At 45.4% G+C, this 27831-nt stretch overlaps 2 protein-coding genes across 2 annotated transcripts in view; both read right to left on the reverse strand.

The window, feature by feature from the left end:
* Positions 1-3275: 3275 nt before the first annotated feature.
* Positions 3276-6262, reverse strand: LOC110506163 (tumor necrosis factor receptor superfamily member 11B). Its single transcript, XM_021585577.2, has 5 exons — positions 6135-6262; positions 5427-5832; positions 5094-5279; positions 4766-4887; positions 3276-3734 (listed from the first exon to the last, which is right to left on the reverse strand). The coding sequence occupies exons 1-5, from the start codon at positions 6135-6137 to the stop codon at positions 3465-3467; spliced, it is 987 nt and encodes a 328-aa protein (XP_021441252.2). The 5' UTR covers positions 6138-6262; the 3' UTR covers positions 3276-3464.
* A 6769-nt stretch (positions 6263-13031) lies between these two features.
* The window catches only part of LOC110520706 (tumor necrosis factor receptor superfamily member 11B), a 47247-nt gene continuing 32447 nt past the window's right edge, over positions 13032-27831 (reverse strand). Inside the window, exons 3-6 of the mRNA XM_036935421.1 lie at positions 24323-24538; positions 18153-18377; positions 14689-14900; positions 13032-14398 (exon numbers count right to left, since the gene is read on the reverse strand). Of these exons, the coding sequence (XP_036791316.1) occupies positions 14219-14398; positions 14689-14900; positions 18153-18377; positions 24323-24538 (833 nt within the window). The 3' untranslated portion in view covers positions 13032-14218. The remainder of the gene's footprint in view (positions 14399-14688; positions 14901-18152; positions 18378-24322; positions 24539-27831) is intronic.

Below are 27831 nucleotides of genomic sequence, written 5' to 3' on the forward strand. Positions count from 1 at the left end.
TCACAGGGTTCCCTGTCTTTCTCAGAACACCACAGGCTGTAATCATGCAGGTGCTATTTATCTACTACTCTGTCATTGGATCTGCTCACAGCAGAAGACATGACGTGTATTATCCCTTAAAGCTAAAGGGCTGGAACTGAGCTTATTGTGTCTAGTTTAACCAAGTGTGCTGTGTTTGTGTATCCCAAATCACACCCTATTTCCTATATAGTGCACTACTTTTAATGAGAGTCTTTATGGGGCTTGGTCAACATATGTGCACTTATATAGGAAATAGAGTGTCATTTAGGATGTAATCTGTGTGTTTATTCCAGAAGGAAAAATATTTGTTTTTCAGGCATTGTGGTCAGGCAGAAACACAGTCACACTTTCACAAAACTAAAATGCAGGGGGAAAAAAAAACGTGGAAATTTTGGGTGACTGTGTTTGGGACCGATCTGGAACATTCAGAGTGTTCCAGCCTCCAGCTTCTGAGAAAGACAGAAAGAAAGAAAGAGAGAGAGAGAGCACAAAAGAGAGAGCACAAGAGAGAGAGCAAGAGAGAGCACAAGAGAGAGAGCACAAGTGAGAGAGAGAGAGCACAAGTGAGAGAGAGAGAGCACAAGAGAGAGATGGGGGGGGTGAGAAAGAGAGAGAGAGGGGGGGGTGAGAAAGAGAGAGAGAGAGGGGGGTGAGAAAGAGAGAGAGAGAGAGAGAGAGAGAGAGCGAGGGGGGAGAAAGAGAGAGAGAGAGGGGGGGTGAGAAAGAGAGAGAGAGGGGGGGAGAAAGAGAGAGAGAGGGGGGGTGAGAAAGAGAGAGAGAGGGGGGGTGAGAAAGAGAGAGAGAGAGAGAGAGAGAGAGAGAGAGAGAGCGAGGCGGGAGAAAGAGAGAGAGAGAGAGAGCGAGGGGGGAGAAAGAGAGAGAGAGCGAGGGGGGAGAAAGAGAGAGAGAGAGAGAGAGAGAGAGAGAGAGAGAGAGAGAGAAAGAGAGGGAAAGGATACCTATTGTGTGTCATGGTGGAATGAGGCAGAAATAGCCAGAGAAAGAACAAATGTGGGCTGTTCAAAACAACCATGTCAGAATGCTCCTTAACATGTAGAGGTTTGGCCTACATCTCCAATGGAACCCTATTCCCTATATAGTGCACTACTTTGCCTCAGGGCCCTATAGGACTCTGGTCAAAAGTAGTGCACTATATATGGAATGGGGTTCCATTTGGGAGACATCCCTGGACAACATCACCCGGGGGGTTTTCTGATCGGTTCGTTTCCTGGGGAAAGTCCTGAAGTTAAAATAATTGTTTCAGTTCTGTTCTCGTTCTCTCTCCCTGAAATTGTAATCGTACAGACAGTGGTCAATGACAGCCAGGGGTTGTTTGGACCATTTCAGAGAAGACTATTTCAGAGAAGTCTATTTCAGACACTCATCAATAGATTTAAAAAGCAATTTGTGACAATTTAAGTTGTTTTTATTTTTACATTGATTACTGACTATATATTTTTTTCCATTGATTACTGACTATAAATGGTGACGTGTCGGGCTAAAGATGTATGACAAACAGGATGGAAATCACTTAAGACTGCGGGTCTGGGACACAGACAAACACAATTATCTAAAAGACCTAAATCTAGATTTTTAAAGAGACAGATGACTGGACCTTCATTTTTCTGTCTCTCCACCATTTCCAGTTAAAGCACTTAACTTTTTTTACATTGTGGTTTGTCCCCTTCTGTCCCTAACGTGTTCTGCTGCTTGGTGAAGAAGGAAAGCACCGTTTAGTGGCTTCTCTGTGTCAGGTTTGAGGTTTCAAACGTTTGGTTGAGTGGTCACCTCACCTCCATCAGCGGACCCTATTAGTTAATTAACGCACGCACGCACGCATGCACACAGACACACACGCACGCACACGCACGCACGCACGCACACACACACACACGCACGCACACACACACGCACGCACACACACTATTGGTTCAAAGGATCTAATTTGAGGAACATTTGAGACCCAGGAACCAGACGTGACGGTGGCCTGACCTGGTTGCCTTCAGCAGTCAGACACGGGGACCTCACCATCTCCCCTCTATAGAAATAAATAGTCTGCCATATTGAGTGACCCCATGAGGTAAAATACACGTCTATGTCACCTTTACCCTGGTTATAGTATGTTGGACATAAACGCACACCAACACACTAACTTTACCACGGTGTGTCACCACAATTGTAGAGGAGCCTTGTGAAGACATGAATCACGCTAGCTAGCCTGTTGTTGACATATTGCATGGTGAAGGTTTGGGTGTTGGATGGAGTGAAATGTTTAGGGTGGGGGGGGGGGGGTCACCTCTTTATGAGTGTGGGGGGGGTCACTTCTTTATGAGTGTGGGGGGGGGTCACCTCTTTATGAGTGTGGGGGGGGTCACCTCTTTATGAGTGTGGGGGGGTCACCTCTTTATGAGTGTGGGGGGGTCACCTCTTTATGGGTGTGGGGGGGGTCACCTCTTTATGAGTGTGGGGGGGTCACCTCTTTATGAGTGTGGGGGGGGTCACCTCTTTATGAGTGTGGGGGGGGGGTCACCTCTTTATGTGTGTGTGGGGGGCACCTCTTTATGAGTGTGGGGGGGTAACCTCTTTATGAGTGTGGGGGGGGTCACCTCTTTATGAGTGTGGGGGGGGGGGGGGGGTCACCTCTTTATGAGTGTGGAAAGACTTGACTACATGTTGACAAATCATATTTTACAATATATCTGTTGACAGGAGGCTTGAGGAGGTTTGGGGGAACAGAGAGATAAGAGGTGATTCCTTGTTGATTTACATCTGTTTCCTAAAGTGTGTGGTATTAGATAAGAAGACAACGACAGTATGAAGGTAGAACCACTGTGTGAGGTATTAGATAAGAAGACAATGACAGTATGAAGGTAGAACCACTGTGTGTGGTATTAGATAAGAAGACAACGACAGTATGAAGGTAGAACCACTGTGTGAGGTATTAGATAAGAAGACAACGACAGTATGAAGGTAGAACCACTGTGTGAGGTATTAGATAAGAAGACAACGACAGTATGAAGGTAGAACCACTGTGTGAGGTATTAGATAAGAAGACAACGACAGTATGAAGGTAGAACCACTGTGTGTGGTATTAGATAAGAAGACAATGACAGTATGAAGGTAGAACCACTGTGTGAGGTATTAGATAAGAAGACAACGACAGTATGAAGGTAGAACCACTGCGTGTGGTATTAGATGACAGTGTGAAGGTGGTGTCATGGCTTTAGTAGGAAAAAGGACCATCTCGTTCCCTGAGGACTGACATTAATGTTTCATTATTTGACCAGGACAAAGCAGACACATTGTACAACCATAACGGATCAGTATTTTGGAAGTCAGCTGATAACCAGTGAACACACAAGCATACAGCATACAGCACAGTGGTTTACAGTAGTATATTCATGATCACTGTAGGCTATATGGTACTGTATCCAATCAGTGAGTTATTCAGATTGTGAAACCTCTTCTACATCACAGTGAGGTGATGAGGTCACCCCGTTTCTAACCGAGTTACAATCAGAGGCTTCCTGTAACTCCCTCATCTTCCCCTCTAGTCTCTCTGCCATCACACTCTGATGGGTCTTCCTCAGTATTTCAGGGAGTCTCCTCAGGTCTTCCTCTGAGGCATGCCTGATCCAGTCCTTCACCTGGCCCTGCAAGAGGCCTCTCTGGCCGGACTGGGAGAGGCTGCTGGCCGGGTGCTGCTGCTGCTCCTGCTCAAATCAAATCAAATTCAACTTTATTTAAATTGCATTTAAAATTGAGGCACATTTTCAAATAATAAAATGAAGGAGAAATAGAACAAGAGAAGGCAAATACAAGAGAATAATGAAGTGAAATCATTGATTAAAGGCCAGGTTAAATGTAAACCTCTAACTGTGTGTGTTGGTCATTTGGTATTTAATTAGGATCCCCGTTAGTTGTTGCCAGAGCAGCAACTACTCTTCCTGGGTCCCACACGCAACATAACCCAGGACATAATACACAACATGAATAGACAACAACAGCTTAACGACACAACTACATCACTGTACAGTGGGGCAAAAAAAGTATTTAGTCAGCCACCAATTGTGCAAGTTCTCCCACTTAAAAAGATGAGAGAGGCCTGTAATTTGCATCATAGGTACACTTCAACTATGACAGACAAAATGAGGAAAAAAAATGAATTTTAATGAATTTATTTGCAAATTATGGTGGAAAATAAGTATTTGGTCACCTACAAAAAAGCAAGATTTTTGGCTCTCACAGACCTGTAACTTCTTCTTTAAGAGGCTCCTCTGTCCTCCACTCGTTACCTGTATTAATGGCACCTGTTTGAACTTGTTATCAGTATAAAAGACACCTGTCCACAAGTATTGAGATAAACTTTTGTTATTGACCAAATACTTATTTTCCACCATCATTTGCAAATAAATTCATTAAAAATCCTACAATGTGGTTTTCTGCAATTTTTTTTCTCATTTTGTCTGTCATAGTTGAAGTGTACCTATGATGAAAATTACAGGCCTCTCTCATCTTTTTAAGTGGAAGAACTTGCACAATTGGTGGCTGACTAAATACTTTTTTGCCCCACTGTAAAACAAGAGAAATATAACTACGGTTCTGTACTGACTCAAAACGGAGGAAGACAGAGACCTGCTATTCTAGGTCTCCATTTATCATTTATGTGTTCATATATGACATTACATTCAGTAGCATCGATCAGTACATACACACACAATTACTTAGGGTCTGTCTCTCTAACCTGGTGCTCCTGCTCCTCTTCAGTGGCCATCAACCTCCAGACCAGCTTCCTCAGCTTCACCACTCTCATCTTGTGATGAGCGAAGAAGTCAGGAAGGAAGGTTCTGAGTAGTTTAAACTCACCTGCCAACGAGGAAAACATTTGGATTTGTCTGTATAATACCAAAGTAATGCCAAAATACACGAATATTACTTTCATTACATTTCATAAAAGTCTGCAATAAATAAAATATAGACCACCAATTCTGTTTCAGTATTTTGGGTTTGAAATACACCACAACTAAAAACACAAGTCCATATCAAGATCGTGTCGATAATGTGATACCCACCTCCATCTTTCAGTTCTTCACAGGAAAGGGCGCAGAGGTTATCGTGCCAACACGTACCCCTGAGGACCGTCTTCCGCCCCAGTGACGCGCAATCGGTGTGATTTACGCACAGCGCGCGCGAAGAAGTGTTGTAGGAGAAGGAACCGTGAGGGCATTTTTCACACTCTGTGTCCGTCTCCGTCGTACCTGTGGGGGCATTTGACATTTTTAAACAAATGTATATTACTATTTGTCCGTTATAAACCGTTATATACCGTTATTCGATCTATCTGCAAAATAACGCTATTGCGCAAAGACGGAAATGGTGATATATCTGTCCATTCTGTTTCTTACCTCTCCGTTTCACCCCGTAGCCAGAAGGACACTCCGTGTGTCTGATACAGAAATCGGCGTCCCAGAAATATCCTCCTTTGCACTCACACACCCTGTCATTGAGAACCGAGCACTCCTCCTTGACCACCTGGTGCTCCCCACAGAACGTGCCGCAGTACAGACACTTGTGCAGGTAGTTCCAGTACTGAGTGTAGTGGCCTGATGGACATGGTGTACACACGGTCTGCGTGGTGGCGGTGCAGTGCGCAGACATGTGATGGCCAGGTGGACAGCGATGACAGGTGAGTAACTGGCCGGTGGAGGAGTCCAGGTGGTGATACGTGGCGGGGGTCTGACTTTGAAGAACCTCTTTCATTGCGCTACAGCTGAGATCAACCGACGCCAGCACTACGAGGATTGTGAACAACTGTAAATATAAGAAAATAATGCACTTTGTTTAGAGCACGTAGAGCAATGTAAAAATGGCTTTATTAAATACATTTGATTGATATAAAGCTTTCAACTGTAGGCTAAGGGGCTACCAATTTATTACACAACATTATTGTAAAATTGACTAATAATTACAAACAGCTTTTTGTCATGGCAACACATTCACATTGTACAATATACCGAAATATGTAACTTTAAAATGTTGCAATATATAAATAATGTGTTAAAAAGGAACATCCTTGTATGTGTCATTATCCCATCATCAGAAGAGTGACTCACCATGTTGATGTTGTCGCTTGTCCAGCTGTAAAAGGACTTGATCGTGGATCCTTCTCTCTGCCCTTTATCGTCAACCTGACTAGAAAGAGGAAGGGGAGGAGTCCTATCCTCTATTGTGGGCTGATTCAGACCTTATCGCCCTTTATCGTCAACCGGACTAGAAAGAGGAAGGGGAGGAGTCCTATCCTCTATTGTGGGCTGATTCAGACCTTATCGCCCTTTATCGTCAACCGGACTAGAAAGAGGAAGGGGAGGAGTCCTATCCTCTATTGTGGGCTGATTCAGACCTTATCGCCCTTTATTGTCAACCGGACTAGAAAGAGGAAGGGGAGGAGTCCTATCCTCTATTGTGGGCTGATTCAGACCTTATCGCCCTTTATCGTCAACCGGACTAGAAAAAGGAAGGGGAGGAGTCCTATCCTCTATTGTGGGCTGATTCAGACCTTATCGCCCTTTATCGTCAACCGTGGACTAGAAAGAGGAAGGGGAGGAGTCAGTCAGGGATGGAGACATGCCCTCTATTAGATCATATTATAACACCTTCACAACATGCCTGGTGTCCCCAGTTAGTCACAACACGCATGGTGTCCCCAGTTAGTCACAACACGCCTGGTGTCCCCAGTTAGTCATAACACACCTGGTGTCCCCAGTTAGTCACAACACACCTGGTGTCCCAGTCAGTCACAACACGCCTGGTGTCCCCAGTTAGTCATAACACACCTGGTGTCCCAGTCAGTCACAACACGCCTGGTGTCCCCAGTTAGTCACAACACACCTGGTGTCCCCAGTTAGTCATAACACACCTGGTGTCCCCAATTAGTCATAACACACCTGGTGTCCCCAATTAGTTATAACACGCGTGGTGTCCCCAATTAGTCATAACACACCTGGTGTCCCCAGTTAGTCACAACACACCTGGTGTCCTCAGTTAGTCATAACACGCCTGGTGTCCCCAGTTAGTCATAACAGGTGAAGAGGGCAAGACAGCGCCTATTCCCCCTCAGGAGACTGAAAAGAGTTGGCATGGGTCCCCAGATCCTCAAAAAGTTATACAGCTGCACCATTGAGAGCATCCTGACTGGCTGCATCACCGCCTGGCATGGCAACTGCTCGGCCTCCTACCTCAAGGCAATACAGAGGGTAATGCGTATGGCCCAAGCTTGCTGCCATCCAGGACCTCTATACCAGGCGGTGTCAGAGGAAGGCCCTAAAAATTGTCAAAGACTCCCCTAGTCATAGACTGTTCTCTCTGCTAACGCACAGCAAGAGATACCGGAGCGCCAAGTACAGGTCCAAAAAGCTTCTTAACAGCTTCTATCCCCAATCCATAAGACTCCTGAACAGCTAATCAAATGGCTAACCAGACTATTTGCATTGCCCCCCCCCCCCTCCCTCTTTTACACTGCTACTACTCTCTATTTATGGTTTATGCATAGTCACTTTAACTCTACCTACATGTACATATTACCTCGACTAACCTGTGCCCCTCCACATTGACTCTGTACCGGTACCCCCTGTATATAACCTCCACATTGACTCTGTACAGGTACCCACTGTACATAGCCTCCACATTGACCCTGTACCGTAATACTGTATATAATGTATATAGCCTCCACATTGACTCTGTACCGGTACCCCCTGTATATAGCCTCCACATTGACTCTGTACTGGTACCCCCTGTATATAGCCTCCACATTGACTCTGTACCGGTACCCCCTGTATATAGCCTCCACATTGACTCTGTACTGGTACCCCCTGTATATAGCCTCCACATTGACTCTGTACCGGTACCCCCTGTATATAGCCTCCACATTGACTCTGTACCGGTACCCCCTGTATATAGCCTCCACATTGACTCTGTACCGGTACCCCCTGTATATAGCCTCCACATTGACTCTGTACCGTGTATATAATGTATATAGCCTCCACATTGACTCTGTACCGTGTATATAATGTATATAGCCTCCACATTGACTCTGTACCGTAATACTGTATATAATGTATATAGCCTCCACATTGACTCTGTACCGTAATACTGTATATAATGTATATAGCCTCCACATTGACTCTGTACCGTAATACTGTATATAATGTATATAGCCTCCACATTGACTCTGTACTGGTACCCTCTGTATATAGCCTCCACATTGACTCTGTACCGGTACCCCCTGTATATAGCCTCCACATTGACTCTGTACTGGTACCCTCTGTATATAGCCTCCACATTGACTCTGTACTGGTACCCCCTGTATATAGCCTCCACATTGACTCTGTACAGGTACCCCCTGTATATAGTCTCCACATTGACTCTGTACCGTAATACTGTATATAATGTATATAGCCTCCCCATTGACTCTGTACCGGTACCCTCTGTATATAGCCTCCACATTGACTCTGTACCGGTACCCCCTGTATATAGCCTCCACATTGACTCTGTACTGGTACCCTCTGTATATAGCCTCCACATTGACTCTGTACTGGTACCCCCTGTATATAGCCTCCACATTGACTCTGTACTGGTACCCTCTGTATATAGCCTCCACATTGACTCTGTACTGGTACCCTCTGTATATAGCCTCCACATTGACTCTGTACCGGTACCCCCTGTATATAGCCTCCACATTGACTCTGTACCGGTACCCCCTGTATATAGCCTCCACATTGACTCTGTACCGGTACCCCCTGTATATAGCCTCCACATTGACTCTGTACTGGTACCCTCTGTATATAGCCTCCACATTGACTCTGTACCGGTACCCCCTGTATATAGCCTCCCCATTGACTCTGTACCGGTACCCCGTGTATATAGCCTCCACATTGACTCTGTACCGGTACCCCCTGAATATAGCCTCCACATTGACTCTGTACAGGTACCCCCTGTATATAGCCTCCACATTGACTCTGTACCGTAATACTGTATATAATGTATATAGCCTCCACATTGACTCTGTACCGTAATACTGTATATAATGTATATAGCCTCCACATTGACTCTGTACCGTAATACTGTATATAATGTATATAGCCTCCACATTGACTCTGTACCGTAATACTGTATATAATGTATATAGCCTCCACATTGACTCTGTACCGTAATACTGTATATAATGTATATAGCCTCCACATTGACTCTGTACCGTAATACTGTATATAATTTATATAGCCTCCACATTGACTCTGTACCGTAATACTGTATATAATGTATATAGCCTCCACATTGACTCTGTACCGTAATACTGTATATAATGTATATAGCCTCCACATTGACTCTGTACCGTAATACTGTATATAATGTATATAGCCTCCACATTGACTCTGTACCGTAATACTGTATATAATGTATATAGCCTCCACATTGACTCTGTACCGTAATACTGTATATAATGTATATAGCCTCCACATTGACTCTGTACCGTAATACTGTATATAATGTATATAGCCTCCACATTGACTCTGTACCGTAATACTGTATATAATGTATATAGCCTCCACATTGACTCTGTACCGTAATACTGTATATAATGTATATAGCCTCCACATTGACTCTGTACCGTAATACTGTATATAATTTATATAGCCTCCACATTGACTCTGTACCGTAATACTGTATATAATGTATATAGCCTCCACATTGACTCTGTACCGTAATACTGTATATAATGTATATAGCCTCCACATTGACTCTGTACCATAATACTGTAGATAATGTATATAGCCTCCACATTGACTCTGTACCGTAATACTGTATATAATGTATATAGCCTCCACATTGACTCTGTACCGTAATACTGTATATAATGTATATAGCCTCCACATTGACTCTGTACCGTAATACTGTATATAATGTATATAGCCTCCACATTGACTCTGTACCGTAATACTGTATATAATGTATATAGCCTCCACATTGACTCTGTACCGTAATACTGTATATAATGTATATAGCCTCCACATTGACTCTGTACCGTAATACTGTATATAATGTATATAGCCTCCACATTGACTCTGTACCGTAATACTGTATATAATGTATATAGCCTCCACATTGACTCTGTACCGTAATACTGTATATAATGTATATAGCCTCCACATTGACTCTGTACCGTGTATATAATGTATATAGCCTCCACATTGACTCTGTACCGTAATACTGTATATAATGTATATAGCCTCCACATTGACTCTGTACCGTAATACCCTGTATATAGCCTCCATATTGACTCTGTACCGTAATACTGTATATAATGTATATAGCCTTGCTACTGTTATTTTACTTCTGACTTTTAATTCATTTTAGTTAATATAATTTTTGTAAGTCCTTACAGCTGCTGTATTCAGTGCATGTGACTAATACAATTTGATTTGAGATGTGTTAACCTTGGCAGTCATGCATTTGTTCCTTTGGCAATAGAAGAAGAGGTGGTGATTCACATTAATGCTGATATCATTTGTATCCCACTAGGCCATTATTAAAGATATTTAATTAACAAGAAATTGGGATACTTTAGATCCATCTGCCTGGCTCTCAGTCATACACACACACACACACATTCTCACTCTTACTTCCCATGACAACCAAACACGTCTATAAAAAGGTCTGTAAAGGTCACCACTACTTCCTAAAGGTAAAATGAGGAAGGTCTGCTGGGTCCTCATGTAGACCACAGCAGAACAGTCTGTAAAGGTCAGCTGACCAGAGTCTAGCCTGATCCCAGATCTAGTTTGTACTGTCTTACCAACTCCTATGGTCGTTGTTGCTGCCAACGACAATAGGACTTGGCAAGACAGCACTAACATGTCTGGGAATCAGGCTAGACTCTGGTCAGCTGACCTTTAAAGATATCACAATAACATGTATGACAACATTATGATCCTCCGTAGGAAGTTACCCTGACTACACACTCCTGACAACCAAACAATGAGCTCTGGTTCCTTTCTGAGGAGCAAGGTGAGATGGCGTGACAACGGCAGTAGGTACAAAGCAACGTCAAACCAACAGGGATCAGACTAGTTGTAACCAGATCAGACTAGTTGTAACCAGATGAGACTAGTATAGTCGTAACTAGTTTGATCTGGTTACAACTAGTCTCATCTGGTACAGAGGAGACAATGACCCTAGAAGACATCACAAACAGATCTGGGACCACACTAGTGGAGGTGAGACAGTGAACCACCTTCCAGGAGACAGAATGACACAGTGAATAACCTTCCAGGAGACAGAATGACACAGTGAATAACCTTCCAGGAGACAGAATGACACAGTGAAGAACCTTCCAGGAGACAGAATGACACAGTGAATAACCTTCCAGGAGACAGAATGACACAGTGAAGAACCTTCCAGGAGACAGAATGACACAGTGAATAACCTTCCAGGAGACAGAATGACACAGTGAATAACCTTCCAGGAGACAGAATGACACAGTGAATAACCTTCCAGGAGACAGAATGACACAGTGAATAACCTTCCAGGAGACAGAATGACACAGTGAATAACCTTCCAGGAGACAGAATGACACAGTGAATAACCTTCCAGGAGACAGAATGACACAGTGAATAACCTTCCAGGAGACAGAATGACACAGTGAGGAACCTTCCAGGAGACAGAATGACACAGTGAATAACCTTCCAGGAGACAGAATGACACAGTGAACCACCTTCCAGGAGACAGAATGACACAGTGAATAACCTTCCAGGAGACAGAATGACACAGTGAAGAACCTTCCAGGAGACAGAATGACACAGTGAACCACCTTCCAGGAGACAGAATGACACAGTGAGGAACCTTCCAGGAGACAGAATGACACAGTGAAGAACCTTCCAGGAGACAGAATGACACAGTGAATAACCTTCCAGGAGACAGAATGACACAGTGAATAACCTTCCAGGAGACAGAATGACACAGTGAATAACCTTCCAGGAGACAGAATGACACAGTGAATAACCTTCCAGGAGACAGAATGACACAGTGAAGAACCTTCCAGGAGACAGAATGACACAGTGAATAACCTTCCAGGAGACAGAATGACACAGTGAAGAACCTTCCAGGAGACAGAATGACACAGTGAATAACCTTCCAGGAGACAGAATGACACAGTGAATAACCTTCCAGGAGACAGAATGACACAGTGAATAACATTCCAGGAGACAGAATGACACAGTGAATAACCTTCCAGGAGACAGAATGACACAGTGAATAACCTTCCAGGAGACAGAATGACACAGTGAATAACCTTCCAGGAGACAGAATGACACAGTGAATAACCTTCCAGGAGACAGAATGACACAGTGAATAACATTCCAGGAGACAGAATGACACAGTGAATAACCTTCCAGGAGACAGAATGACACAGTGAATAACCTTCCAGGAGACAGAATGACACAGTGAATAACCTTCCAGGAGACAGAATGACACAGTGAATAACCTTCCAGGAGACAGAATGACACAGTGAATAACCTTCCAGGAGACAGAATGACACAGTGAATAACCTTCCAGGAGACAGAATGACACAGTGAATAACATTCACATACTAATTTTGCAGGAGAGTAAAGATGAGTCAAGTCATTTCATAGAACAGGACAGTGTGGACATGTCAGCCGTACACTGAAGTTTCACATAAACACTATATTACCAAGGAAGGAATACCACGTCCTTATTGAGTAAGTGTAATGAGGAAGCTATTTCCTGTTTCTTAATAAGCAAATTGTTAGGAGATTGAAACGCCCGTAACAAGACTGAGTCAATAGGAGGAGTGGTGTGTATCAGAAACCATTCCGTCAGGCACAGGTTACTGCCAAGGAGAGTAACGACACCAGGGTTCAACATTCACACTAATGTGAGGGGAAATCAAAACAATACATAACACTTGTCATTTAAAAAAATAAAAAAACATACAACAATTTTATCAAATGGATTTTAATCAGATAATTCGACATAATGTTTACAAATGTGAAGGACTTGAAAAGGGCTGGTCCAAACCAAAAACATCCCAAATAAAGTATTATTTAAATACTTAAAATATTTTATACAAAAATGATTTCCAAAACAAATCCCTTCAGCTACAAACAAACAACATTCAAACCTGCAGCATTCAGAATACAATTTTATTTTAATAGAGAAATAAAAATAAGCTTTTACAAACAAATTCGGTAAGAAAAATGACATTTTAATAAAACAAATTGCACTCCTTTGTACATTCATAAAAGCTGACCATGTTTGAAATGTTTTGACAGTGTCAATAGAGCTTTGGATGTCAGCAGTCCACACAGAACAGCGCGGGGGGGGGGAATGGCACCCTATTCCCTATATAGTGCACTACTTTTGACCAGGGCCCATTGGGTAGTAGTGCACTATATAGGGAATAGGGTTCCATTTGGAACGCACACAGGAGGAAACATTTCATTATGAAATAAATCTCCTCCTTTTAAAACAGTGAAAAAGCAAGACGACCCCCCCTTCCCTATCACCCCCCCCTTCCCTATCACCACCCCCTTCCCTATCACCACCCCCTTCCCTATCACCACCCTCTTCCCTATCACCACCCCCTTCCCTATCACCCCTCTACCTCACCTTAAAAACACCAGACTATATACACATTTTAAATAGTTTTCTCTTTTCGCTAAGGTTGGAATCAATTCCATTTTTAATTCAGTCAATTCAGCAAGTGAATTCAAATTCAAATTCACAAACAGAAATAAAAAATCCTCATGAATTGAATTTCCACTAAATTGACCCCAACCCTGGTTTTCACACAGTTAATGACTAATCCTAATTTACATTTAAATTGAATTTTTTGACTTAGTCATGCATTGATATCAATGGGAGACCAAGTGAAAATTTGACGTAAGTGGACGTTAGGATCCACCCCCATCAGACCTGGGTGGCAAATACTTTAAACATGAATTTACAACCTTTATCTGACCCTGATTGAGCTTGTCTGGAGCAATAAACCAATAGAAACACCACAAAACGCCAAACCCCATCCATCTGACACTCTAGGCAGACTAACAAATTCTAAATGTTTAAAGTATTTGAAACCCAGTTCTGCCCCTCCCCCTCCCCCCACCTTAGACCCGCCCCATTTCTCCTATTGGTTGTAGGGTTTGGTGTTGAAGCAGGTCCCGTCCTCGATCATGTTGAGGAACATCTTCTCGTACATCTTGTGTATGGAGGAGGTGGAGATGATCCGGTTGATCTTCTTGATGCTCCTGAGGAGCGGGCGTGGTGCCCCCTGCTGCCGGAGCCGGCTCAGGCTGTGAGTCAGACCCTTTCATTGATGGATTCATAGATTAGTTTTTATTTTGACCATTTAAACAAATAAATACACATACTTTATTGTTTTAACGATCAAGGAGAACACAAAGTGATCAAGACAGTTACTCCGTCTTCTCCGTTGCGGTGCTCTCATCAAAGGAAACCCAACACACTTCTAATGGGATAATCTCATCTTGTTGTTGTTGGTACGTAGAAAAGGAACAAAGAGGAATGTCCACACAGTGATAATTGGTCTAGATTAAGGCAGGCGTGTTAATGTGCACGGTGGTGGCGGACCACTACCTTATTGATGTCCAGGTCCTTGTTCTGGTTCTTCCAAAGGTGAAGGAGCTGCAGGAGGTACTGCTGGGAGCGGCATGAGGAGACCACGGCCCTGATGTCTTCCTCGTGGGCCCGGACCCCTGGGAGACTCTTCATCACCATCATCAGGTCACCCAGGGTCAGGTTCTTCAAACCCGCACACCTGGACACCTTACGCTCACAGTGGTTCACACCTGAGACAACAGGGTAGAGGGAGGAACTCAGGTTAAACTGATACTACTGTAAGACACCTGGACACCTTACGCTCACAGTGGTTCACACCTGAGATAACAGGGTAGAGGAGGGAACTCAGGTTAAACTGATACTACTGTAAGACACCTGGACACCTTACGCTCACAGTGGTTCACACCTGAGATAACAGGGTAGAGGAGGGAACTCAGGTTAAACTGATACTACTGTAAGACACCTGGACACCTTACGCTCACAGTGGTTCACACCTGAGATAACAGGGTAGAGGAGGAACTCAGGTTAAACTGATACTACTGTAAGACACCTGTACACCTTCTGCTCACAGTGGTTCACACCTGAGATAACAGGGTAGAGGAGGAACTCAGGTTAAACTGATACTACTGTAAGACACCTGGACTCCTTACGCTCACAGTGGTTCACACCTGAGATAACAGGGTAGAGGAGGAACTCAGGTTAAACTGATACTACTGTAAGACACCTGGACACCTTACGCTCACAGTGGTTCACACCTGAGATAACAGGGTAGAGGAGGAACTCAGGTTAAACTGATACTACTGTAAGACACCTGGACTCCTTACGCTCACAGTGGTTCACACCTGAGATAACAGGGTAGAGGAGGAACTCAGGTTAAACTGATACTACTGTAAGACACCTGGACACCTTCTGCTCACAGTGGTTCACACCTGAGATAACAGGGTAGAGGAGGGAACTCAGGTTAAACTGATACTACTGTAAGACACCTGGACACCTTACGCGCACAGTGGTTCACACCTGAGACAACAGGGTAGAGGGAGGAACTCAGGTTAAACTGATACTACTGTAAGACACCTGGACACCTTACGCTCACAGTGGTTCACACCTGAGACAACAGGGTAGAGGAGGGAACTCAGGTTAAACTGATACTACTGTAAGACACCTGGACACCTTCTGCTCACAGTGGTTCACACCTGAGATAACAGGGTAGAGGAGGAACTCAGGTTAAACTGATACTACTGTAAGACACCTGGACACCTTCTGCTCACAGTGGTTCACACCTGAGATAACAGGGTAGAGGAGGAACTCAGGTTAAACTGATACTACTGTAAGACACCTGGACACCTTCTGCTCACAGTGGTTCACACCTGAGATAACAGGGTAGAGGAGGAACTCAGGTTAAACTGATACTACTGTAAGACACCTGGACACCTTCTGCTCACAGTGGTTCACACCTGAGATAACAGGGTAGAGGAGGAACTCAGGTTAAATTGATACTACTGTAAGACACCTGGACACCTTCTGCTCACAGTGGTTCACACCTGAGATAACAGGGTAGAGGAGGAACTCAGGTTAAACTGATACTACTGTAAGACACCTGGACACCTTACGCTCACAGTGGAGGGAAAGGATAATGGAGAAAGGTTAGTCATGATACTACTCTTAGACACCTGGACACCTTCCACTCACAGTGGAGGGAAAGGATAATGGAGAAAGGTTAGTCATGATACTACTCTTAAGACAGCTGGATTAGGGCTGCCACAATTATCGTATAACCACGTAACCAACGGTTATGGATGAAGAACATCAGGGAAATTTAAAAACTAATTTGTAGAACAAACAGCTGACTGAAGACGGGATGGCTGGGAACTCGTGTGGTTGAGTCAGTCTCTGCTATAACCCCTAACCTGTACACCAGCTGACTGAAGACGGGATGGCTGGGAACTCGTGTGGTTGAGTCAGTCTCTGCTATAACCTGGACTCTACAGTGTGATGAAACGTTGTTGCTCCAGGCTGAAAGAAGCAAGGTGCTGTAGCAGACAAGTCGTTGGTTGCCTAGGCAACGCCCCCCCCCCCCCCATTTGTATTGTCTTTGTTGTTGTTGCTATTCCAACGGTTATTACGGTGACTGCGGTCATTTGGCTGACCAATAACCATCATCTAAAATACCAGCCTTAACCTGGACAGCCCTAACCTGGACACCCCTAACCTGGACAGCCCTAACCTGGACACCCTTAACCTGGACACCCTTAACCTGGACACCCCTAACCTGTACACCCCTAACCTGGACACCCCTAACCTGGACACCCTTAACCTGGACAGCCCTAACCTGGACACCCCTAACCTGGACACCCCTAACCTGGACAGCCCTAACCTGGACACCCCTAACCTGGACAGCCCTAACCTGGACACCCCTAACCTGGACACCCCTAACCTGGACACCCCTAACCTGGACACCCTTAACCTGGACACCCCTAACCTGGACACCCTTAACCTGGACACCCCTAACCTGGACACCCCTAACCTGGACACCCCTAACCTGGACACCCTTAACCTGGACAGCCCTAACCTGGACACCCCTAACCTGGACACCCCTAACCTGGACAGCCCTAACCTGGACACCCCTAACCTGGACAGCCCTAACCTGGACACCCCTAACCTGGACACCCCTAACCTGGACACCCCTAACCTGGACACCCTTAACCTGGACACCCCTAACCTGGACACCCTTAACCTGGACACCCCTAACCTGGACACCCCTAACCTGGACACCCCTAACCTGGACACCCCTAACCTGGACACCCTTAACCTGGACACCCCTAACCTGGACACCCCTAACCTGGACAGCCCTAACCTGGACACCCCTAACCTGGACACCCCTAACCTGGACACCCCTAACCTGGACACCCCTAACCTGGACACCTTCCACTCACAGTGGTTCACTGGATAATAGATATGATGAGCCCAGGACATAACAGGACCCTCTCATTGGATAATAGATATGATGAGCCCAGGACATAACAGGACCCTCTCACTAGATAATAGATATGATGAGCCCAGGACATAACAGGACATAACAGGACCCTCTCATTGGATAATAGATATGATGAGCCCAGGACATAACAGGACCCTCTCATTGGATAATAGATATGATGAGCCCAGGACATAACAGGACCCTCTCATTGGATAATAGATATGATGAGTCCAGGACATAACAGGACCCTCTCATTGGATAATAGATATGATGAGCCCAGGACATAACAGGACCCTCTCACTAGATAATAGATATGATGAGCCCAGGACATAACACGGCCCTCTCACTAGATAATAGATATGATGAGCCCAGGACATAACAGGACCCTGTCATTGGATAATAGATATGATGAGCCCAGGACATAACAGGACCCTCTCATTGGATAACAGTCTTTAGAACTCATATGCAGCAGCCAATAGCAGCGCTCTACTAAACGGATCCTACTGACCTTGAATGATTCCGTAGAGTTTAACCTGGTCTTTGTTCTGTTCTCTCCAGAGTCTCAACAGGAGTAGTATCTGCTGCTGGGGGGAGCAGGCCTTCTTAAGCTTCTCCAGACTCTTCCTGTCCACCCTCTTCCCAGGCAGGCTCTCCAGGAGACTCTCCAGGGGGACGGAGGACAGACGGAGAGACGCCAGAGACTGGAAGATGGCCTCCTCACACAGCGACACGTCTGAGACAGAGAGGGAGAGAGAGAGAGGACACTGACGTTACATCATGTTTTCTTTCCGATACATTGAGATGTTGATTGATTCTGTGTGAAGAGACAGATGTGTTAGATTTACTCTATTGGGACCATAACTGTTTCCTATTCCAGAAACAGCCTTTCTGTTTCAGGTTCTATCAAATAAACATTCATTTATTCTATTGAACAGATATCAAATCACTAGATGATGAGCACCAGTTCACATGAAGACCTCAACCTCCCCCCTAATACGGCTCACTGTGATACGTCACACAGCAGACCTGCTGTGATGGAACAAAGGTGTTCTGTGTGTGTGTGTGCATCGTTCTGGTTCTAGAACTCAATACTGTGTTTGGGTCTCCTGGGAGACTCATCAGGCTCACTCTGATGTGGTGTGTGTGTGTGTGTGTGTGTGTGTGTGTGTGTGTGTGTGTGTGTGTGTAATGGAGGGTATCCAGTCATTACCAGACCAGATAATGAAAACATCACTTCCTCTCACTTCTTTGTTCCATCCCAGCGGCGACACACTCATTTCCCTCACAGCCTCTCCTCCTTCCTCCTTATGTACTTCTGGCTTCGTTCCTAAGTCTGTAGTTGACTTCTAAAGTGCATCGCATTTCCTTTATAGTGCACTACTTTTGACCAGGGCCACTAGGGCTCTGTTAGGGGTGTCCAGGGCCAATAGGGCTCTGGTCAAAAGTAGTGCACTATATAGGTAATAGGGTGCCATTTTGGGATGCAGGTCTGACCTACAGCAGGGCTGACTTGGTTGGGGGTTACCCTGGTGGTCGGGTGTGGGGCTACACTGACGCCATGATTACTGTATTTATGTCATAACCTTTGTATACCTGCAATGTGCAATGATGGAAAAGTACTGGGTAAATGGAGATGTACTGCTTCAAGTTCTCAGGATGAGAATCGTCTGCACCTGCTGATAGTCACACAGCCTCAAGGACGAGATAGTAGAGAGAAACCACAGTCTAGACCGGTTTTTCTCATCTTAGATACTTTGTTTCTAATCCAATGCAACAATGTTATGATATGATACGACGGTAGATTGTATAAAGAGCGTTGTCTCCTGTTTCTCCACACAGATCGTTACGATGGACTACTGAGGTACTCTGTATGTGAATCTCTGTCTGCAATTACATTTTATTACTAAAGAGTTTAATACCAAGGTTCCTGTGTCATCTATCTGGAAGACTGATTGTTGAAGGAAACTTACATCACCCCATGCAAAGGACCACCCAACTTACAGCAGGTCTGATTTACAGCAGGTCTGACTTACAGCAGGTCTGACTTACAGCAGGTCTGACTTACAGCAGGTCTGACTTACAGCAGGTGTGATTTACAGGTCTGACTTACAGCAGGTGTGATTTACAGCAGATCTGACTTACAGCAGGTCTGATTTACAGCAGGTCTGACTTACAGCAGGTCTGATTTACAGTAGGTCTGATTTACAGCAGGTCTGACTTAGAGCAGGTCTGATTTACAGCAGGTCTGATTTACAGTAGGTCTGATTTACAGCAGGTCTGACTTACAGCAGGTCTGACTTACAGCAGGTCTGACTTACAGCAGGTCTGATTTACAGCAGGTCTGATTTACAGCAGGTCTGACTTACAGCAGGTCTGACTTACAGCAGGTCTGACTTACAGCAGGTCTGACTTACAGCAGGTCTGACTTACAGCAGGTCTGACTTACAGCAGGTCTGACTTAGAGCAGGTCTGATTTACAGCAGGTCTGATTTACAGCAGGTCTGACTTAGAGCAGGTCTGACTTACAGCAGGTCTGACTTACAGCAGGTCTGACGTATTTCCTCTCAATTTGACATTTTTACTTTTTACTATTTTCTAATTCTTTGCAAACGATCTGTGGTGTCACCATAGAAATATAAGGAATGAATCATTGTAATTGTATGTGTGTCGTATCCTACGAAAACAAATCCTGAATGAATTGTTAAGGAGAGCGTCAGTCCCCAGGGAAAGTAACAGTTCTGGGTGTTCTACTCTGAGAGTTGTTAGTCATCCTATAGGAACTCAGTTTCATGTGAAGAGTTGATTCTCATGGAAGTCAACCTCCCCCTGACACGGCTCATTGTGTTACATCACACAGCAGAGATGGTGTGATGGAAGACAGGTGTTCTGTGTGCATCGTTCAGGTTCTAGAATGAGAACTCAGTACTGTGTTCGGTCTCCTGGGAGACTCATCAGGCTCAGTCTAATGTGTTGTGGTTCTGTGGTGTGTGTGTGTGTGTGTGTGTGTGTGTGTGTGTGTGTGTGTGTGTGTGTGTGTGTGTGTGTGTTCTCAGCAGCATTCTTCATGGTTTCAGCCTGAGCAAGACCCAAACTGGCGGCCTGTGAGCAAAAAAACAAACATGTTTTTCATGGTTGGGCATAAAAGACTGTAAAACACCAAGAATCAGCTCCAATTGATTTTAATTTAGGAAATCTGTTCCCAAGTATTCCCACGTATACTAGAAAGACAAGTGATCGTAAACTTCTTATTTTATTTAACCTTTATTTAACTTGGCAAGTCAGAAAATAACAAATTCCTATTTACAATGACGGCCTACACCGGGCAAACCCTAACCGGGACGACGATGGGCCATTTGTGAGCCGCCCTATGGGATGTGAAGTGCCCTATGGGATGTGAGCCGCCCTATGGGATGTGAGGCGCCCTATGGGATGTGAGGCGCCCTATGGGATGTGAGCCGCCCTATGGGTTGTGAGCCGCCCTATGGGTTGTGAGGCGCCCTATGGGTTGTAGGCCGCCCTTTGTGTTGTGAGCCGCCCTATGGGATGTGAGCCGCCCTATGGGATGTGAGCCGCCCTATGGGATGTGAGCCGCCCTATGGGATGTGAGCCGCCCTATGGGTTGTGAGCCACCCTATACAAATGTATGCAAGGTTTGAAATTATTATGTATTAGTCAAATATTATATATGTTTGGGCTTCTTGCGGTCAATTTGCAGTCTACAAATTATCTGTAATTGTGTTCCGGCCCCCAGACCATCTGATCAAGAAGAAACTGTCTGGAATTACTGGAGTTAGTGGGATGACGTCTGGAGTTACTGGAGTCAGTGGGATGACGTCTGGAATTACTGGAGTTAGTGGGATGACGTCTGGAGTTACTGGAGTTAGTGGGATGACGTCTGGAGTTAGTGGGATGACGTCTGGAGTTACTGGAGTTAGTGGGATGACGTCTGGAGTTACTGGAGTTAGTGGGATGACGTCTGGAGTTAGTGGGATGACGTCTGGAGTTACTGCAGTTAGTGGGATGACGTCTGGAGTTACTGGAGTTAGTGGGATGATGTCTGGAGTTACTGGAGTTAGTGGGATGACGTCTGGAGTTACTGCAGTTAGTGGGATGACGTCTGGAGTTACTGCAGTTAGTGGGATGACGTCTGGAGTTACTGGAGTTAGTGGGATGACGTCTGGAGTTACTGGAGTTAGTGGGATGACGTCTGGAGTTACTGCAGTTAGTGGGATGACGTCTGGAGTTACTGGAGTTAGTGGGATGACGTCTGGAGTTACTGGAGTTAGTGGGATGACGTCTGGAGTTACTGGAGTTAGTGGGATGCTGTGATATCTGGAGTTAGTGGGATGACGTCTGGAGTTACGGAAGTTAGTGGGATGACGTCTGGAGTTAGTGGGATGACGTCTGGAGTTACTGGAGTTAGTGGGATGATGTCTGGAGTTAGTGGGATGACGTCTGGAGTTACTGGAGTTAGTGGGATGATGTCTGGAGTTACTGGAGTTAGTGGGATGATGTCTGGAGTTAGTGGGATGATGTCTGGAGTTAGTGGGATGACGTCTGGAGTTAGTGGGATGACGTCTGGAGTTACTGGAGTTAGTGGGATGACGTCTGGAGTTACTGGAGTTAGTGGGATGACGTCTGGAGTTACTGGAGTTAGAGGGATGACGTCTGGAGTTACTGGAGTTAGTGGGATGACGTCTGGAGTTACTGGAGTTAGTGGGATGACGTCTGGAGTTACTAGAGTTAGTGGGATGACGTCTGGAGTTACTGGAGTTAGTGGGATGACGTCTGGAGTTACTGGAGTTAGTGGGATGACGTCTGGAGTTACTGGAGTTAGTGGGATGACGTCTGGAGTTACTGGAGTTAGTGGGATGACGTCTGGAGTTAGTGGTTTGACGTCTGGAGTTAGTGGGATGACGTCTGGAGTTAGTGGGATGACGTCTGGAGTTAGTGGGATGACGTCTGGAGTTAGTGGGATGACGTCTGGAGTTAGTGGGATGACGTCTGGAGTTAGTGGGATGACGTCTGGAGTTAGTGGGATGACGTCTGGAGTTACTGCAGTTAGTGGGATGACGTCTGGAGTTAGTGGGATGACGTCTGGAGTTACTGCAGTTAGTGGGATGACGTCTGGAGTTACTGGAGTTAGTGGGATGACGTCTGGAGTTACTGGAGTTAGTGGGATGACGTCTGGAGTTACTGCAGTTAGTGGGATGACGTCTGGAGTTACTGCAGTTAGTGGGATGACGTCTGGAGTTACTGGAGTTAGTGGGATGACGTCTGGAGTTACTGCAGTTAGTGGGATGACGTCTGGAGTTACTGGAGTTAGTGGGATGACGTCTGGAGTTACTGCAGTTAGTGGGATGACGTCTGGAGTTACTGGAGTTAGTGGGATGACGTCTGGAGTTACTGGAGTTAGTGGGATGACGTCTGGAGTTACTGGAGTTAGTGGGATGCTGTGATATCTGGAGTTAGTGGGATGACGTCTGGAGTTACGGAAGTTAGTGGGATGACGTCTGGAGTTAGTGGGATGACGTCTGGAGTTACTGGAGTTAGTGGGATGATGTCTGGAGTTAGTGGGATGACGTCTGGAGTTACTGGAGTTAGTGGGATGATGTCTGGAGTTACTGGAGTTAGTGGGATGATGTCTGGAGTTAGTGGGATGACGTCTGGAGTTAGTGGGATGACGTCTGGAGTTACTGGAGTTAGTGGGATGACGTCTGGAGTTACTGGAGTTGGTGGGATGACGTCTGGAGTTACTGGAGTTAGTGGGATGACGTCTGGAGTTACTGGAGTTAGTGGGATGACGTCTGGAGTTACTGGAGTTAGTGGGATGACGTCTGGAGTTACTGGAGTTAGTGGGATGACGTCTGGAGTTAGTGGGATGACGTCTGGAGTTAGTGGGATGACGTCTGGAGTTACGGAAGTTAGTGGGATGACGTCTGGAGTTAGTGGGATGACGTCTGGAGTTACTGGAGTTAGTGGGATGATGTCTGGAGTTACTGGAGTTAGTGGGATGACGTCTGGAGTTAGTGGGATGACATCTGGAGTTAGTGGGATGACATCTGGAGTTACTGGAGTTAGTGGGATGACGTCTGGAGTTAGTGGGATGACGTCTGGAGTTACTGGAGTTAGTGGGATGACGTCTGGAGTTACTGGAGTTAGTGGGATGACGTCTGAAGTTACTGGAGTTGGTGGGATGATGTTGACCTGCTGTTCAAGTGAAACGCTGTAGGCAGCTGTGATTAACTGGGTTTCAACCAGTGTTTACCTGCTGAGATCAAGCCTAGGTATTTTCTTGGGGAGTGAAAACAAGTCTTTCAGTTTCAGGTAGAGTTAACCTCATTAACCTCTGTTGCACATCTGTCCCATTCATACTCACATACTTAGTAGAAGTACATGACTCAGACACTGTGGTCATTTAGTCAGTGTGAAGCTGAGCGGGTCGTCGTGCAGAGCTGTGGATTAGGGATGCTCATTCCTTTTTTAATAGACATTACGTGGTGCGTGTGCTGTGGTCATGTGTGGCTCAGGAGGTAGAGCATGGCGTTGGCAGCGCCAAAGGCAGTGGGTTTGATTCCCGCTGGGGCCACCCATACAAAAAAACAAACAACGTATGACTTTAAATCACTTTGGATAAGAGAGTCTGGCATATATCACCATTATCCTGTATATTCTCACCAGTGGGACACTGTGTGTGGTGATGGGAGCACTCCAGGACAGATCCTTCAGCCTCGTTCTCACACAGTGTGTTCTGGGTCGGGGTCCCCGGTCGGAGGGTCTTCAAGCCCAGCTCAGAGCAGTTCCTGTGAGGCACACACGGCTCGCTGGCAGACAACCGGCTGGAGAACAGGCCCTGTGGACACGCCTCACACGCTGTGTCTATCTCTGGTGTACCTAGGAGAGAAGAACACAAAACAAACTTCCAATATATGACACCTGACCAAGATCATTTTTACAGGTGGGGATCATGTTTTTATCACAATCTGAGAGAAATGGCTCTTTTCACATCAAGCCTCTTCAGGTTATACATTTCCAATATGTCAAGTTACAAGTTGTGGTACGTCGTTGTCATCATAAAGCAGCAGTGGAAGTGTGGAGTTTCTGTGGCATTGTTTAGAGAGGAGTAAACTACTAACGGTGCTATAACGCTATCTACCACATCCTGTTTTAGATCAGAGAAGAAGTGAGAATCGGAGACTGTATAAGGTCCTTCATGCATCCAGTATGAGGATATTTGACAGAGATGACGAGGCTTATTTGCGTGAAAACAGATGACATGATGACAAAGCGTGTGACAAAGTATATTTGTGTGAAAACAGATGACAGGATGACAAAGCATGTGACAAGGCATATTTGTGTAAGTACATTACCTCATAGGTCTATATGAAATGACTAGTTATTACTACAAGTGACCAGCAGAGCATCTTCACTAGGTCATAGATCCTCAGGTTGACAAGCCATACAGTGAGTGGTCATAGATCCTCAGGTTGACAAGCCATACAGTGAGTGGTCATAGATCCTCAGGTTGACAAGCCATACTGTGGTCATAGATCCTCAGGTTGACAAGCCATACAGTGGTCATAGATCCTCAGGTTGACAAGCCATACAGTGGTCATAGATCCTCAGGTTGACAAGCCATACAGTGGTCATAGATCCTCAGCTTGACAATCCATACAGTGGTCATAGATCCTCAGGTTGACAAGCCATACAGTGGTCATAGATCCTCAGGTTGACAAGCCATACAGTGGTCATAGATCCTCAGGTTGACAAGCCATACAGTGGTCATAGATCCTCAGGTTGACAAGCCATACAGTGGTCATAGATCCTCAGGTTGACAAGCCATACAGTGGTCATAGATCATCAGGTTGACAAGCCATACAGTGGTCATAGATCCTCAGGTTGACAAGCCATACAGAGGTCATGGATCCTCAGGTTGACAAGCCATACAGTGGTCATAGATCCTCAGGTTGACAAGCCATACAGAGGTCATGGATCCTCAGGTTGACAAGCCATACAGTGGTCATAGATCCTCAGGTTGACAAGCCATACAGTGGTCATAGATCCTCAGGTTGACAAGCCATACAGAGGTCATGGATCCTCAGGTTGACAAGCCATACAGTGGTCATAGATCCTCAGGTTGACAAGCCATACAGTGGTCATAGATCCTCAGGTTGACAAGCCATACAGTGGTCATAGATCCTCAGGTTGACAAGCCATACAGTGGTCATAGATCCTCAGGTTGATAAGCCATACAGTGGTCATAGATCCTCAGGTTGACAAGCCATACAGTGGTCATAGATCCTCAGGTTGATAAGCCATACAGTGGTCATAGATCCTCAGGTTGACAAGCCATACAGTGGTCATAGATCCTCAGGTTGACAAGCCATACAGTGGTCATAGATCCCCAGGTTGACAAGCCATATAGTGGTCATGGATCCTCAGGTTGACAAGCCATACAGTGGTCATAGATCCTCAGGTTGACAAGCCATACAGTGGTCATAGATCCTCAGCTTGACAATCCATACAGTGGTCATAGATCCTCAGGTTGACAAGCCATACAGTGGTCATAGATCCTCAGGTTGACAAGCCATACAGTGGTCATAGATCCTCAGGTTGACAAGCCATACAGTGGTCATAGATCCTCAGGTTGATAAGCCATACAGTGGTCATAGATCCTCAAGTTGACAAGCCATACAGTGGTCATAGATCCTCAGGTTGACAAGCCATACAGTGGTCATGGATCCTCAGGTTGACAAGCCATACAGTGGTCATAGATCCTCAGGTTGACAAGCCATACAGTGGTCATAGATCCTCAGGTTGACAAGCCATACAGTGGTCATGGATCCTCAGGTTGACAAGCCATACAGTGGTCATAGATCCTCAGGTTGACAAGCCATACAGTGGTCATAGATCCTCAGGTTGACAAGCCATACAGTGGTCATAGATCCTCAGGTTGACAAGCCATACAGTGGTCATAGATCCTCAGGTTGATAAGCCATACAGTGGTCATAGATCCTCAAGTTGACAAGCCATACAGTGGTCATAGATCCTCAGGTTGACAAGCCATACAGTGGTCATAGATCCTCAGGTTGATAAGCCATACAGTGGTCATAGATCCTCAAGTTGACAAGCCATACAGTGGTCATAGATCCTCAGGTTGACAAGCCATACAGTGGTCATGGATCCTCAGGTTGACAAGCCATACAGTGGTCATAGATCCTCAAGTTGACAAGCCATACAGTGGTCATAGATCCTCAGGTTGACAAGCCATACAGTGGTCATAGATCCTCAGGTTGATAAGCCATACAGTGGTCATAGATCCTCAAGTTGACAAGCCATACAGTGGTCATAGATCCTCAGGTTGACAAGCCATACAGTGGTCATGGATCCTCAGGTTGACAAGCCATACAGTGGTCATAGATCCTCAGGTTGACAAGCCATACAGTGGTCATAGATCCTCAGGTTGACAAGCCATACAGTGGTCATGGATCCTCAGGTTGACAAGCCATACAGTGGTCATAGATCCTCAGGTTGACAAGCCATACAGTGGTCATAGATCCTCAGGTTGACAAGCCATACAGTGGTCATAGATCCTCAGGTTGACAAGCCATACAGTGGTCATAGATCCTCAGGTTGATAAGCCATACAGTGGTCATAGATCCTCAAGTTGACAAGCCATACAGTGGTCATAGATCCTCAGGTTGACAAGCCATACAGTGGTCATAGATCCTCAGGTTGATAAGCCATACAGTGGTCATAGATCCTCAGGTTGACAAGCCATACAGTGGTCATAGATCCTCAGGTTGACAAGCCATACAGTGGTCATAGATCCCCAGGTTGACAAGCCATATAGTGGTCATGGATCCTCAGGTTGACAAGCCATACAGTGGTCATAGATCCTCAGGTTGACAAGCCATACAGTGGTCATAGATCCTCAGCTTGACAATCCATACAGTGGTCATAGATCCTCAGGTTGACAAGCCATACAGTGGTCATAGATCCTCAGGTTGACAAGCCATACAGTGGTCATAGATCCTCAGGTTGACAAGCCATACAGTGGTCATAGATCCTCAGGTTGATAAGCCATACAGTGGTCATAGATCCTCAAGTTGACAAGCCATACAGTGGTCATAGATCCTCAGGTTGACAAGCCATACAGTGGTCATGGATCCTCAGGTTGACAAGCC

The sequence above is a fragment of the Oncorhynchus mykiss genome, chromosome 2 (genome assembly GCF_013265735.2).
Source record: "Oncorhynchus mykiss isolate Arlee chromosome 2, USDA_OmykA_1.1, whole genome shotgun sequence".
Lineage (NCBI taxonomy): Eukaryota > Metazoa > Chordata > Actinopteri > Salmoniformes > Salmonidae > Oncorhynchus > Oncorhynchus mykiss.

What these genes read in the sequence shown, in the direction of transcription:
- LOC110506163 (XM_021585577.2), bottom strand. An exon ending in CTACGGGGTGAAACGGAGAG is followed by an intron (nt 5,280 to 5,426) that starts GTAAGAAACAGA and finishes ATGCCCCCACAG; the next exon opens with GTACGACGGAGACGGACACA. An exon ending in AAGAGGAGCAGGAGCACCAG is followed by an intron (nt 3,735 to 4,765) that starts GTTAGAGAGACA and finishes TGATTTGAGCAG; the next exon opens with GAGCAGCAGCAGCACCCGGC.